Here is a 15,566-nt window from a genome sequence, read left to right as displayed (position 1 = left end):
AGTGGATGTTCTAAAGCGGTAGTAAGTGGGATGAACCCCTTCCCCCCATATTGTGAATCCTTCTGGTGCTCTTTCTCTACCTTCAGGTTGCCAAAGGGCATCTTATGAAATTTAGGAAATCCTCTCTTCCATTTGTACATGGTATAAAAGTTTAAATAATTAATGTGAAGGGCTTCCCTGCTGGCGCAATGGTTGAGAGTCCGCCTGCCGATGCAGGGGACATGGGTTCGTGCCCTGGTCCGGGAAGATCCCACATGCCACAGAGCGGCTGGGCCCGTGAGCCATGGCCGCTGAGCCTGCGCGTCCGGAGCCTGTGCTTCGCAGTGGGAGAGGCCACAGAAGTGAGAGGCCTGCGTACCGCAAAAAAAAAAAGTGTAAATAATTAATGTGGTAAAAAGCTTAACAGCCATGTAACTTTGGATGCTTTGTTAGCATCCATGTTCTGTCATCTTATGTTGATGCTTAATTTGTGCATGTAGCTCTCTTCAATCAGAGAAACTTTAGAAGGAATGACCTCTTGTTTCATGTTTTTCTTCAATAGGAAAATGTGGAAGGTACAGAATGTAACGTGTGTCAGGAAGGGTCATTCTACCTGGACCCAGCGAACCCCAAAGGTTGTACCAGCTGCTTTTGTTTCGGTGTCAGTCATCGTTGTCACAGCTCACATAAGAGGAGAGCTAAGGTAGGCAGGGCATTAGACTCCTTTTGTTTTTATTTAGTACTTCCAAATGAGGAAGTAATGCATTGGCATGAAACGTGAAGGGTTGTGGGGTTTTTTAGCATCTTGCTTGGTTAGAATGTTAAGCGTTATGCTCGCTGGTCCTCAGCCTGCAGTGTTCTGTCCCCAGATGTCCTCATGTCCCTCAGTTCATCAGCTGTCTGCTCAAGTGCTTAGAGATGCCATCCCTCATTCTGTGGCTTCACCCTTCTCTGTGTACTTCATAGCGTGTATCACAGTTCTAAAGGTTGTTTATTACGTATCTATTTTCTCCACCGCTCACATGTAAGCTCCTTGATACAATCCCAGTGCCTTGAGCAGGATCTGGAACATAGTAGATGCTCAATAAAAACTCATTAAATAAATGGAGTTAGTTGTTCTTGCCCCTCGTTTCTTCTTATCTGCTTATCTTCCTGTTTTACTTTCCTTCTCACCTGTTTTAAAATTAACTCCAGGAAACTAAAACTTTTGTTGCCTTCATGATTCCATGAACCATTAGTCACATGCTTGCTTTCTTGTGTGACATGTCTTAATGTCCAGCAAGTATTCAAAGAAAGATTATTTTCTCTATTTTACTGCTTGCCTCCTGAAAGGAATGCAGGCTTGTAATGGGGAAAAAAAAAAAATTAGTTTGTAAATCCACCCTGAAGTCTCCTCTTCCTACCCTCAGGGGAACCCAGAAGCATTATTCTGACTCTATGTCTTGTTCCTTCTTTTTCTTCCCCTCATAGTTTAACTCCTGGCTTCCTTTGTGATCTGGGGAATATTTAATTTTGATGCTCCTTGGGACTTCCCTTGTGGTCCAGTGGCTAAGACTCCATGCTCCCAATGCAGGGGGCCTGGTTTCAATCCCTGGTCAGGGGACTAGATCCCACATGCCACAACTAAGAGTTCTCATGCTGCAACTAAAGATCCTGCCTGCCGCAACTTAAGACCCAACACAGCCCAATAAGTAAATAAATATTTTAAAATAATAATAATTTTGACGCTCCATTTAGAGAAAAATAATGACAGCAGTCCACTGTATTCCACATCACATTTTCTAAGGAGCTCACCATTAAAATGTGCCCACAGTCCTAGTTATTATTCACAGCCTTATTTGTGTATTATTTGAATATTTTTTGAACACCTACTAAATGTCAGGAACCAGGATGCGTGCTGGGCTACAAGGATGAGTCCCACGTGCATCTGGTCGCTACCCTTTGAGAATTCCTAGTTGTGATGGGTCAGGTGGGGGCTGAGTGGGAGTGGGCTCCCTCACTGGAGTCAGACACGAGAGGAGATACTGGAGGGAAGCCTTTGAAGTAAGGTGGCTGCCCCACAGCTCTTTCTACTCTGCATAATTCAACCACCACCAAAGACGCCATGGGCACACGTTTCCATCCGTTGCCTCTGTGTTTCAGTTTGTGGATATGATGGGCTGGCGCCTGGAGACAGCGGACGGAGTGGACATCCCCATCTCCTTCAACCCGGGCAGCAACAGCGTGGTGGCCGACCTCCAGGAGCTGCCCTCAACGGTTCACAGCGCGTCGTGGGTTGCCCCTGCTTCCTACCTGGGGGACAAGGTAACCATGTCCTGCTGTTCTCCCACGCTCTTGCTGGACCTCCTCCATCACTGCACGGGCATCATCTACTGGATGTCTGGAAGGAAGGTTCTGGAAGTTCAGGTTTACTAAAACTGAAGAACTTCGGTTAATCACAAATGCAGAAGATGGAGAGGCTGAGGGTGTATGGGCCTCAGGGGCCCACATGGTTGCTGACCAACAAAGGAAATCCTGCACCAGGTTCTTCCTGATTTTCACTTAATGCCAAAGAAATTTACTCTGGGGAAATAACCATTTAAATAATATCTGCTGCGAATGGCACACGTATGCTTTGAAATGCCAATGCTGAGAATTCTTTGTTTTAAAGCAGAAGAAGGGCCCCTTGTCAGGAAAACAAAAGCTGAGAAGTGACTCATGAGCTTATTAAAAGAAGCACAGGATCCAGGGACAGCACGGCTTTCATTAGTAGAGTCACGTGTGGTTATGAATACATTTTATTTCTTTTTTTAAAGTTTTTGTTGGAGTATAGTTGATTTACAATGTTGTTAGTTTCAGGCGTACAGCAGAGTGGATCAGTCATACATATACATGTACCCACTCTTTTTTTAGATCCCTTTCCCATATAGGTCATTACAGAGTATTGAGTAGAGTTCCCTGTGCTGTACAGTAAGTCCTTATTAGTTATCTATTTTATATGTAGTAGTGTGTATATGTCACAGATGTAAAAAACAAACTTATGGTTACCAAGGGGGGAAGGGGGAGAAGAGGGATAAACTGGGAGACTGGGAGTCACGTGTGGTTAGATGCTCCTTGGGGAGCTTATAAAGGAGTTGCTTTTCCTTTGCTGCGTAAATTATTATTCCAGGATCTGACCACCTACACATTTATACGGACAGAAGTGTGAGCATCCAGTAGAAACATCCTCAGGTGATATATGCACCTGGTGGCCCAGGATAGAGCTTTGGAGAAAGGGTGGATTTCACAGAGCCCAGCCCAGGCGATGCCGTAGTCTCACATCTACAATGACTAAATATTCGTCCCTTGTCAGCCTGAGCTCTCTGATTCTGTCTTCAGGTTGAAGGACTATGGATTTTGACCTCTGAGTATGGGGAATGTTGCTCCTCTCGTATAACCCCACTTCTCCCTCATGTGATATGCCTCTTCACGTCCACATGGCGAGCCCTGTACTTAACTGGTCATCTAGTCGTGGCTAACAAATGACCCACAAACTTGGAAGCTTAAAGCAACGGACCATTATTTTCTTGCCCAGTTTCCATGGATCAGGAATCCAGGAGTGGATGGCTCAGGGTCTTTCATGCGGTTGTGGTCAAGATGTCAGCCAGGGCTGCAGGCATCTGGGACTGGAGGATCCACTTCCAAGCTTACTGGCGTGGTTGTCAACAGGCCAGTGTTCCTGGCTGGCTGGTGGTCAGAGGCCTCAGTTCCTATTCACGTGAGGCCCACCGTAGACTGCCTGAGGGTCCTCATGACATGGCAGCTGGCTTCCTCCAAAGCAAATGAGGGAGAGAGAAAGAGGTGGGTGGGAGGGGAGAGAGAGAGACAGGGAGGGAGAACAACGTTTTTGTAACCTAATTTCAGAAATGACACACCGTCACTTCTAACGTATTTTGTTCATTAGAACCCAGTCACAAAACCCAGCTCACACTCCGGGAGGAGAATTAAGCTCCACCTCTTGAAAGCAAGAATATCAAAGGATACGTAGACATATTTTTAACCTCCTCAGTCCATCAAAAAGGCAAAACTTAATCTCAATAAGATGATTCAAGATGTTACCTTGGAATAATTCCAGATTCCAAGGTCAAAACTCTGTGAAGCTGTGTAGGCTGTAGATTCTAGGGAGGCACTTCAGTGGCTTGGGAGCCCTGAAGGGCTGCCCCTCCTCCCTGCTCCAGCTTATGTGCATCTCCAGTAAGGGTATTTTGTCTGCCTTCCCTGAGATGATGTTGCCTCTGATTTCCATCCTTTGGTCACTCCTTCCTTCTTGATCAGTTTTTACTTTAAGGGTGGGAGATATCAGGGACCAGAGGTGAAGTCGCTGTCTAAAAAACCCATGATCATTCACCTCCATGTTTCCACCACCGTCATGCTGCGGAGGCAGCACTGAGAGGAGGCCCGTATACCTGGTGGTACAGGCGGACATGGCTTATGCATCTAGGAGAATGCAGAATCACTTAGGAAATATTCACCATGTGCCCTCAGGGGAAGTTGTGTTTTTGTTTTGTTTTGTTTTGTGGTACGCAGGCCTCTCACTGTTGTGGCCTCTCCCCTTGCGGAGCACAGGCTCCGGACGCGCAGGCTCAGCAGCCATGGCTCACGGGCCCAGCCGCTCCGTGGCATGTGGGATCTTCCCGGACCGGGGCACGAACCCGCGTCCCCTGCATCGGCAGGCGGACTCTCAACCACTGTGCCACCAGGGAAGCCCGGGAAGTTTTTTTTTGACAATTTATTTTTAGAGGTTCATTTTGTAACCGATAGATGTTAACCAAGTCTCTCCATTAAATAGGAAAGCAATGGCCTAGATTTCTTAGAATAGCCGTGGATTAAATAGACATTTTGGTTTAGTCATCATCTAGAATAAAAGGATCTTATTTGTTTCTGCGTGACTATTTTTCTTTTTAACAGAAGTATCTTCTTGCTTGTAAAACTCAATCATGTTCATGTTAAACATTTTAATTGATATAAAATGGCAGAAAGTAGAAAGTTAAAATGCCATCTTCAATTCCACTCAGTAGAAATGACCACTGTTAACAGGCTGATTGTGTATCTTTCCAGATCTCTGTGCCAGTGTACTTCGTAGATGAGTTAATGTTGCCATGTTCTCTTTTAATGCTTGTGCTATTAATCCTACTATTTCAATTTCAGGTTTCCTCATATGGTGGCTACCTCACCTACCAAATGAAGTCCTTTGGACTGCCTGGTGACATGGTTCTTCTGGAAAAGAAGCCAGATGTGCAGCTCACCGTAGGTGTCAGAACACGACCCAAGTAGCAGAAAGTGGCGGTTGCAATTGGTGCCGATCCAGTTTTCGGACATCTTGACAAGTGGCCTACAGAAAGTTTAGATTAAGTCATTTCCAATATTTTGTAGAGACTCAAAGGGAAGTTTAGAGCATGTAGCACGTCCTCAGGATCCTTGGTCCCTAACCATCCCAGCCCCAAATGGTTTCTCTTTTCTTCCCTTCCAAAGAACTTAACCATCTCTCACTTGGCGTCTCACAATCACTGCCTCATCGTAAACTTGTTTTATGTTTCTATCTTTCAATTTTGTCTCACATTTTTGAGACCTCCCTGTTTGCAAAGTCACATTGCTGGGCTCGTAAAGGACAGGTAATCCCTGTCCTCAAAAAAATAGTGTAACCAGGGGCTTTCCTGGTGGCGCAGTGGTTGAGAGTCCGCCTGCCGATGCAGGGGACACGGGTTCGTGCCCCGGTCCGGGAGGATCCCATGTCCCGCAGAGCGACTGGGCCCGTGAGCCATGGCTGCTAAGCCTGCACGTCTGGAGCCTATGCTCTGAAACGGGAGAGGCCACAACAGTGAGAGGCCCGCGTACTGCAAAAAAAAAAAAAAAAAAAAAAAAGTGTAACCTGGAGGGGAGATGAGAGAAATGACCAAAGACCTACAGTCCACTGAACAGTAAGCCTTTGAGACAAAGTCCAGACAAGACTCTGTGGGAGCTGGAGTCCAAGTGGGGTTTTATGTAGTCGGTGCCCTCAGAAGACTTCATGGAAAAGGTTAGTTTTCAGCCACACCTTTAAGAATGAGCGTGAGAGGAGAAACACCCTTCTTCCCCTTCCCTGGCAGAGACTGAGTTGAACCTAGACGGAGGAGCAGCGCCCCAGGGGTGAGCAGTCCAAGTTGGCTGTGTCATCAGCACGTGCCGGGCCATTGAAAACAAGCCCGGAAGTGTAGGAAGTGGGGTGTTTAATGCCATGATGAGGAATTTGGCCTGAGGTAGACAGTGGGGAGCCCCTTTGGTTTTCTGAGAAGAGAAGTGACACCCACATGCTATGTGCCGGGCACACAGTCCAGAACTGCAATCTAGAAAATCTCCTTGAGGTAAGGGGTGATATCACATCCTGCATTGAATCCCCTACAACATACAGAACCTCGCACATGGGGTGAGGTGCCGTAGCCTGAACTTGTGCTGTAATTAATGCGCTGCAATTCCAGCTTCCTGAAGGGTTTTCTTGTGTCATTCACGGTATAAGAGGGGACTGGAAAATCCCACATGCCTCATCCCAGATGAGGGCCTCGCATTCTGGTAGCTTTTTGTGTTCAGGCGTGGCCGTGTTGTGTTTTGTTTCTACTGGCACCCAAGTGTATTGAACTGTTGTTTTAAAAGGTTCTCAAAGGAACCTTTGCAAAACAACTTGAAAAGGAAGCACTCAAGATTTCAGAGTTATAGTCTACGGAAAAATAGTTCCATGATAAGAATACTGTTATGACATGTTGTATTTCAGCTTCATTATTTTTGCAGAGCATCTCAAATTCAGGCCATTAGTATGCCTATATTTTAATGCAGACTGTTGGAATTCATGGAGAAGTGATGACCAAAATTTCTTCTTAATTTATCTTCAAACATGGAAAGTAATTTAGGCTCATGAAACATTTACTCCGCTGCTTTGCTCCAAACCACTGAAGTTAAAAGCCTGTGGGCACGTTTCTTAGATTAAGGTTTTCAATTAGTGATCGCAGATAATGCTTTTCTTTCTGAAAACTGGCTCTAATGAATGAAACCCTTTGGGGTTTGGTGCTACAACAGAAAAGCTGTACTTGTGTGTGTGGGTGTGGGGTGAGCGTGCTGCTTGTGGGTGCTGACCCTCCCGTTGGACCCTCGAGAGCCACCGTAATGGGGATGGGCGTGCGGAGGCTAAGTGAGCAGGGCTGGGTCCTGCAGGGTATGGGCTGCAGGGCTAATTCCTCCCCCATATGCCAGATCTGCTGCTCCCTATCTATGCAGGCTGCACAGGCAGCCCCGCCAACCTTCTACCCTCCCCGCCCTCCCCACTAACCCACCCCCAAAGCACTTTCTCGCTACCCATGCGGTCCTGTAGGGAGTAAGGAAACCAGCACCTCATGCATTGACTATAAAGCATCATTTTTAAAAAAAAAATAACTGTTTCCATCTTTTTAAGCCACTTTCAGTCAAGAGAATTTTCCTCGTTTCCTATTTGGGAAAATGAACCGTGTTAGGGCTTATTATTCCATTTCCACGTTACTACTCCTTTTGCCAGTCAGTTCATTTTGCAGCTACTCTTTTAGAATCAGGCATCTCACGTAATGCAGATCCATAGACGTTTGTTCCTAGATCAGTCATAAACCTCAGAATATCCCAACCAAGCCACTAACACATTCATGTGTTTCTTTAAACAGGGTCAGCACATGTCCGTCATCTATGAGGGGCCGAATGACCCCCGGCCAGACCGGCTGCATCATGGACGAGTGCAGGTGGTAGAGGTAATGGAAAAGCAAACGTGAAATTCTTCTTGATGAGCCTTTTTGTCCCACGATTTAGTTCTTTCAGAGTTGTTTTTCTGACTTATTTTATGAATTTAAAATATTAACTATATTTATATAAATGTAATTTAGATATCTAAATTAAAAATATAAATTATATAAAATATTACAGGGCTCCATCCTCACAGGGCTTTGTTGCACCATCTTTATGGCACTTACCACTGTCTCTCCTGTTTTACACCTAATTATCCTTGTTTTGTAAACTCTGTGAGTCTGTGAATGCTACGATGTAGCTCCCCGTCATCCTCAGGCCTCCCTCAGTGCCTGGGACCTGGTGACTGTCCAACAAATGCTTGGGGTGAATAAAAAGAAAAGTCACAAAAACATCTAACACCAGAAGAAGTAAGAATAATATAGCTAAATGAAGGAAAAAGCTCATCAAATTATAAAGCATTGTATTAAACCTACATGGTTACAATTATTCCTTTAGAGTGTTCCAATTATATTATTAAATACGTCCAGTGAGGATTAGTAAATATATCCTCAAGGTGATACTTTTTCAAGTACCTTGAACTCCCAGACACATTGTAACATTTCTGTACTGGTCCACCCATACAATGGAATACTATTTGGCAATACATGGAACAAAGTATGGATACTTTCCACACTGTGGATGAACCTCAAAAACATTATACCGAAGGAAAGAAACAAGACACAAAAGCCCATCTATTATGTGATTCTGTTTATATGAGAGAGGTGATGCCAGAAAAAATGGTGAAGAACCTGTTTTTCCTCCATAAAAGCAATGTGGCAGAAATGGTCAAAATCAACTATTTTAGAACTCTGACAGTTAACCAAAGGCTTGTGGAATCTGAAAAGCATTTATTCAAGAAAAAGGGCAGAATCTTTTTCCAGTAAATGCACAGTACTACATGATCTGCCGTTGGTTGAATCTGCGAATTGGTCACCACAGGTATGGAGAGCCAACTGTGAAGTTATACGCAGAATTTTGACTGCTCATAAGGTTGGCGCCCACATTATTCAAGGGTCAACTCTATGTTCAGAAGAACTGAAAACAGGATTTTGAAGATATTTGCACACCCATGTTCATTGCAGCACTATTCACGATAGCCAAAAGGTAGAAGCAACTGAAATGTCTATTGACAGGTGAATGGATGAAGAAAATGTGGCATGTACATACACTGGAATATAATCCAGCCTTCAAAAAGAAGAAAATCCTGTCACATGCTAGAACATGAATGAAACTTGTGGACAGTACACTAAGTGAAATAAGCAAGTCACAAAAAGACAAATACTGTGTGATTCCACTTGTATGAGGTATTTAAAGTACTCAGATTCCGGGCTTCCCTGGTGACGCAGTGGTTAAGAATCCGCCTGCCGATGCAGGGGACACGGGCTTGTGCCCCGGTCCGGGAAGATCCCACATGCCACGGAGCAGCTGGGCCCGTGAGCCATGGCCGCTGAGCCTGCGCGTCCGGAGCCTGTGCTCCGCAGCGGGAGAGGCCAGAACAGTGAGAGGCCCACGTGCCGCAAAAAAAAAAAAAAAGAAAAAAAGTGCCTTTTACAATAAGCCTAACACTGGGAAATCTGATTTCACTTTATTGCTCCTTATTTCCTACCTTCATTTTTTTCCCCCTTCCTCGCGGCCTTCTCCCTTCTTGGAAATAACCCAGGAAACGTGATTTCTGAATATAAATCCACTGTGTCTACTTACCTATCTTACTTTAGTATTTTTCCTGATGCATTTTATTTATTTTTCCCCTGATGCATTTTAAATGGCTTTATTGGATTCCTTCTGGCTGGCTGGCTCTGAAGGCCCTGGGAGTGAGCTTACCACAGGGAGACCTTGCCTCTCTGCTTTCACATGTAGGGAAACTTCAGACACGCCAGCAGCGGTGCCCTCGTGACTCGGGAAGAGTTGATGATGGTGCTGTCTAGACTGCAAGGTGTGCATCTCCGGGGCCTCTACTTCACCGAGACACAGCGGCTCACCCTGAGCGGGGTGGGGCTGGAGGAGGCCTCGGAAACAGGAAGTGGACGTCAAGCACATAATGTAGAGATGTGTGCCTGCCCCCCTGACTACACAGGTGACTCATGTCAGGTAGGAAACGCTCCTAAACCATAAAATCCCCCCAGGGTCTCCTGTGGCTGCTGTTCCTGTCTGCTGTCCAGCACTACTGGACGATTTGGGGCCCTCTGACCATCGAACAAATTTCTCCCGGGCTCTAGCTTCTATCTTACCTGGACCACTTGCAGGTATTAAATATGAAAAAGAAATCACAAGTGTCTCAAAATCCATCGGAAAGCCACAGAAGCTCGGTGGATCCTGGGGGTTGCAGAAATCTGGACATTCTGGGAAGCAGGAAGGATCCCGCCCATGGGCATCCCAGTATGTGGGCCACTGCTTTCCCAGTAGCTGACCCAGGGTTCTCAAGCCTTTCTCTAATCCAGAGCCTCCCTCCACCACCCACCCCAACAGTTACAGTCCACTGAATATCCTGATTATTCAAAGGAAATTGCAGTCCAAGTTTCCAGCTCACAGCAGATCCTCATTTGAGGCCCAGTCAACCTGACTGTCCTCAAGTGATTAAAAGGTGCTGCAAAATGAAACCATTTCATGTCTCAAACTGCAAATAATATTCTCTTCCTGAAGAGAGGGAAAAAACCCACAGCGGTTAGTGCAATTAACAGGAAATAGCAAGCATTGTCATTCTGAGAATTCCAGGCATGCCTGGGTTGTGGATTTAGTGACATCCTTCACTTTCCATCCTGACCCCTGGATTGCAGAAAACCCCAAGGTGATCTGCACGTCAGTTTCTTTTTTAACCTGCAAATATATTGTATTTGCAGGTTAAAATTATATTTTGCAGGTTAAAATATAATATAGCCACCGTGGTTTTCTCAGGACTCCTGCCATGTAACTTTTAGTCCCCAGGTGCTTCCATTCTTCTTCCCCCTGCCTTCTCCCTTTTTTCTAGCCCGATTTAAAGAAATTCAGAGCCCAAGGGAGAAAGAGGGACCTCTGGATTACCACCCTCCGGGCAGGGCGTGTCCTTGACGTATGACTCAGCCTGTGATTTACAGTGGCCTGTGCTGTCTGGGGGGTGAGGTGGGTAGAAGGTGATGCCTGCCCCACCTGGCAGGAATTACAGAGCGGCGCGCTTCCCCACGGGACTGTTATGTGTGCTCTCTCACAGGCTGACTCATGGGTGAAGTTTACAGGTGGGGCCTCCTGCCGCAGACAGCCTGCCTTACCTGAGTCAGCCGGGCCTGGGCACTGAGCAGGAAGGGCAGGTATAAGAGGAAGAGGCAGAGGTCTGCGTGCAGCCAGCAGGACACCCAGAGACCAGGATGCCCCCGGCAGTGAGGGGGCCCACCCGGAGCGCGGGATGGCTGTGGATCTTTGGGGCAGCCCTGGGGCAGTGCCTGGGATACAATTCACAGCAGCAAAGGGTAGTGCTTCCTCAGCTTCCCGGTCAAAGCCAACAGCAAGCAAGTTATGTGGAGTTTAAACCCAGCCAGGTAACGTCCCTTTTACATTTTGGGTTGGGATGGGGAAGGGTTCCCAGCTCCGTGAGATTTTAAGTTAGGGTGATGAGTGAGGAGTGGGTGGGCTGGAGGAAGGACTGATGGCCCCCCATCCCGTTGACAGGCAGTGTTTATTACGGTGCCTGACAGATTGCTCTCCTGAGCTGTTAACCACAAATCCTATAAACATCAGCCCACCTGGAAGTGCTGAGACAGCTAGAGTTTGAACGCCCGTAGGATGTTAATATCTATGAAACTTTGTGCCCTTTTGAGAGTAACCCAAGCCTCAGGACAAAAGAGTCTGTTGCCTATAGGCTTCCGAATTCTGCTTGGGAGAGAAATTACCCACAAAGTTAACCATGAGAATCAGTGAAATCCCTTTTTAAGAAAGTGATGAGATCAATTTTCTATAATACCTAACAGACGTGCTTCAATTTGCCAGACATTAAACACTCATAAATTCTGCTTTCACTGTCTTTAAACTTCCTGGATGGTACATGTATATTCACAGAGAAATAGATCCTATGGCTGCTGAAGTAGCCCTGGAAACTTGATAGAGACAGAATTTTATCATTTGTACTACAAAAGTTTATTGGAAAAGTTATCCTGAAAAATTATCACTTAAAATGATTAGTTGCAAAGCCTCTTTACTGAAATAATATATTAGGATACATTCATTTTCGCTTAGAATAAGTCTTCAGTACAATCTACTTAGTTGAACGGCATTTTATGTAAAATCTGGAGTTTGTTTGCCTTATAGAGGTGAGAAAATGATTATATTTCAGTAACGGACAAATGTTCTGAGAGTCACATGATGTGTAACTCTTGCAGAGTACTTTTCTGTTTCTAATCAAGAGCACATTAAGATGGGTGATTCACTTGAACCAGCATAGACCATCCTACCCCCCAAAGCATATTTAATTAAGGCTTTTACTGGACATGTTGTCATAATCAAACCAGATATATTTATTTATTTGGATAATTTGTTCTTTACCAAATTGGATTGTTTTATAAGCATGTAATGTGATATGTGGTGATAATTATAAGGCACTTGTCCCTTGTTAGTAGAGATTGCAGATACGATCATACCACCACTGGCTGAATTTCATTCAAGTGTATCTCTCAGTCGTGCTTTCAGCTCAAGAACATTCCTTTCATATTTGGATTCTCCTTTAGACAAGCCTATTCATAGAACACATAAAGTAATCTAAGTTTTTGCAATGCATTCTTTTGCCTAAACGTGGTTCTTAATAGCTGAAGGGAAAATTATATTGTAAATTATAGTATTGTTATTGTGTACGATTTGGCATCATTGTGTCATTTTTGGAAGGAGCTCCTAGCCAAAACTGGAATATTCCACTCTAGGGAAGATGTGAGCTTCTTTCTCCCCCAGCACATTGGCTTCTTCCTCTCCCCAACCTGGCCAGCTAGAGACCTTTAAGGCCATGGATGAATGAGAGCAGATTTCCCTTGACTGTAACCTCAGAGTCTCATAGACGTACGTGCTGTTTAAAGAGATTAGAGAAAAGATGATCTTTTACGTTGAAGTATTAATTTTTCCTGATGCTTTAAAAAAAAAAAGCTGTGTAGGAGATCACTGAAAGAAACTAGGGATAACACCTGACTTTAATCAGTGCACTGATTGGCTCTGCCAAAATAAAGAAAATGCCTATCATTCTCTTTAAAGACAGAAATCTAAATAATTTTTAATGGCTGGTACAATGATACTTGCTTTTCTTCTTTTGGGGACATTCTTCACTAGAATCTTTTTTAAAAAATATCCGTTCATCAAAAGAAAACCGTAATTCTTTTCATCCACATGAAAAATAATCACGTGTGTTACACTGGAAAGAGACAACTAGTGGAGATAGAATTAATCGAAGCAGTATTGAACAAGAGGAGACCACACTCCGGAGATTTCCTCAGGCTGGGTCTTGGTATTCAATAGGAACCAAACAACCCTGCCAAGTTCTGTACTAGGATGCAAGCTGGTTGTTTTCCCTGGGGTTCCCTGTAGCCCATAGACCAGTGAGTGGCAGTGAAAGGGTCCCACCAGTTCTGCCATTGTTGTATAGATCCCAGTGAAAACCCCATCTTTCCTCTTCCTCCCATACTGCGCCCCATCAGCCCAAACCCACACTTGGAGAGGGACTGGCTACCCAAAGAGAACTTGAATTTGAAGGGATTTGCTCAGAGGTCCTCCCCCCGAAGGACTGAGGTCCTGATCCTCTGCTTTTTCAGCACTCCACCCCTCCACTGGCCCTCAAAACCACTGGTGGGAGGAGAGAGGCATCCTACTTCCATACTCCCCCCCCACCCTTCCCCCTGCTCTGATTTCCCCACCACACGTCTCCAACGCGGGCACCAACACACACACCTACCATGGTGTGAAAACAAGAGAAGCTGACCAAAATAGCAAGTGGACCTGGCTCACATTTGAAAGTAGAAATCCACATACCAACTAAAGGAGCCAAGATAGAAAGGGGAATCCTTGACAGTCAGAATGGTCACCTGCTTTGGATGATAATTTCTTTCTCTGTATTGACTAAATGCTCTGTTTGAAAAATAGGGTTGTAGCCCTGGATACTATCGGGATAACAAAGGCTTATATACCGGACGGTGTGTTCCCTGCAATTGCAACGGACATTCACATCGCTGCCAGGATGGCTCGGGAATATGCATGGTGAGTAAATTGATGCTCTAATGCTACCAGCAGACAATCTATGTCTCCCCATCCCCCTCTGCTAGGCCCTGAGATATCAAATGTCGCATCTCCTACCAAACCCTAGATAAAGGTTGCCTTGTGAACCCAGGGACCCAGGGGTCTCCAGGTAACCAAGCTGAATTATTTCCCACTCACTTTTCCCTCCATCTTAACGTGTGCCATCAGAGAACACCTGTTTGAGCAATTAAATTATACCTTAGATTCTAAATCTCTCTCACTAGATGATAGCAGTGGGTAGATCCTGGGGCTCAACCCTTGCCAGGGTATAATAAGCCAGAGCTACTACTTTGGACCCCAGTTTTGTTGGGGTCACAGGAGGTCGCGAGAGGAGACCTCATTGCTGTCAGGTAGCTCCAGAAAGCGATGACAGGAGGAGGAGATGCTAAGAAGGGCGGAGGGCACACGCTCACTTACCGCCCCGGCTGCCAAGGCAGTGGGTTTATGGGGGAAGACGGGCGAGGGGAGTCCCAGTGGTTTACGACTTAGCCACCGGAAAACTATCTTGTTTTGGAATATGTTAGAAAATTCTCGCCCAGAAAATTAGATTCTCAGGAGATTTTTCTCATGCATCCAGACGCAGAACAGGTTTTATTCTGCTGGCTTCCTCCCCGTCCTCAGAGGTCCTCTCCCTGGTAGCCAGGGCCTCCCCGATTAGAGGGAGGACGGACAGTTCCAAGGAAAGGAGAGCTCACCAGTGCCCCCAGGAAACCGGAGCCCCCGCTTCCGTTGTGCTGTTTGGAAATACATTCTCCTGACACAGGTTTCCTCTGCATTGTGTAAGGCAGCTAGAGTGTGTTTCAGCTCTTTGAGTTCCTAGGCTATTTTATGCGCATTCGGCATGTCCCGGGGAGCTGCTTCCTCTGCAAGATGGGACAGGCCAGGACAGGAAATTGTTGTAAAGAGCCTGATGGAATATTCTGTAGGATTTTAACCTTATAAGTTCAAAAGGAATAAAAGATGTTGGGTGATGTTGTCTTCCAGCTCTTAGGTATCTCAAATAATAGTTTGTGTTTCATACTGTATGGTGTGTGTAACACAGGTAGACAATTTCATGAAAAATACTTATCTTGTCATTAAACTGTTGCTAGATGTCGAGTCCACTTTATAAAAACTGCCAAAGAAAAAAGGGAGTTTTCTCTGTGGTTCAGCCACCAGTGAAAAGATCACTCGTGAGAGTCGTAATTCATGTTTTAATCAAACAACAAGATTTTCTTTCCCACTTTTCTTTGTAGCTCCGTCTACACTTGTCCCTAATGGCCATGTAGCCTCTAGAAACAATTCATTCAGGGAACGCTTCCTGAGTATTTGCTCTCGTGGGAGGGACTGAGCAAAGTGCTGGGGGTTAAAGCCATCGGACATAATCCCTAGTCTCAGGAGGCTTGCTGTCTCGTGGGGGGATGTACCTGTGTGCACGCATGCATGTATGCACCTGCACACACGTACACACACGTGTACAGGCACACAGGTGCCGCTCAATGGCAGGCAGTGAGTGCTGGCCCTGCTCTCCGTCATGGCCATCGTGTGGGAGCCGAGGATGCAGCCCTCATCCTCAA

The 15,566-nt window shown here is 45.5% G+C and overlaps 1 protein-coding gene across 1 annotated transcript in view; it reads left to right on the top strand.

Moving 5' to 3' along the window:
* LAMA3 (laminin subunit alpha 3) overlaps positions 1-15,566 on the top strand; it is a 245,134-nt gene that overhangs the window by 155,915 nt on the left and 73,653 nt on the right. Inside the window, 6 exon segments of the mRNA XM_032654433.1 lie at positions 542-682; positions 2,122-2,283; positions 5,146-5,244; positions 7,656-7,739; positions 9,631-9,861; positions 13,858-13,971. Of these exon segments, the coding sequence (XP_032510324.1) occupies positions 542-682; positions 2,122-2,283; positions 5,146-5,244; positions 7,656-7,739; positions 9,631-9,861; positions 13,858-13,971 (831 nt within the window).

Source organism: Phocoena sinus, chromosome 14, assembly GCF_008692025.1.
Source record: "Phocoena sinus isolate mPhoSin1 chromosome 14, mPhoSin1.pri, whole genome shotgun sequence".
Lineage (NCBI taxonomy): Eukaryota > Metazoa > Chordata > Mammalia > Artiodactyla > Phocoenidae > Phocoena > Phocoena sinus.
Note: the sequence above shows the minus strand (reverse complement) of the source record. Positions and strands in the feature narration are given on the sequence as shown.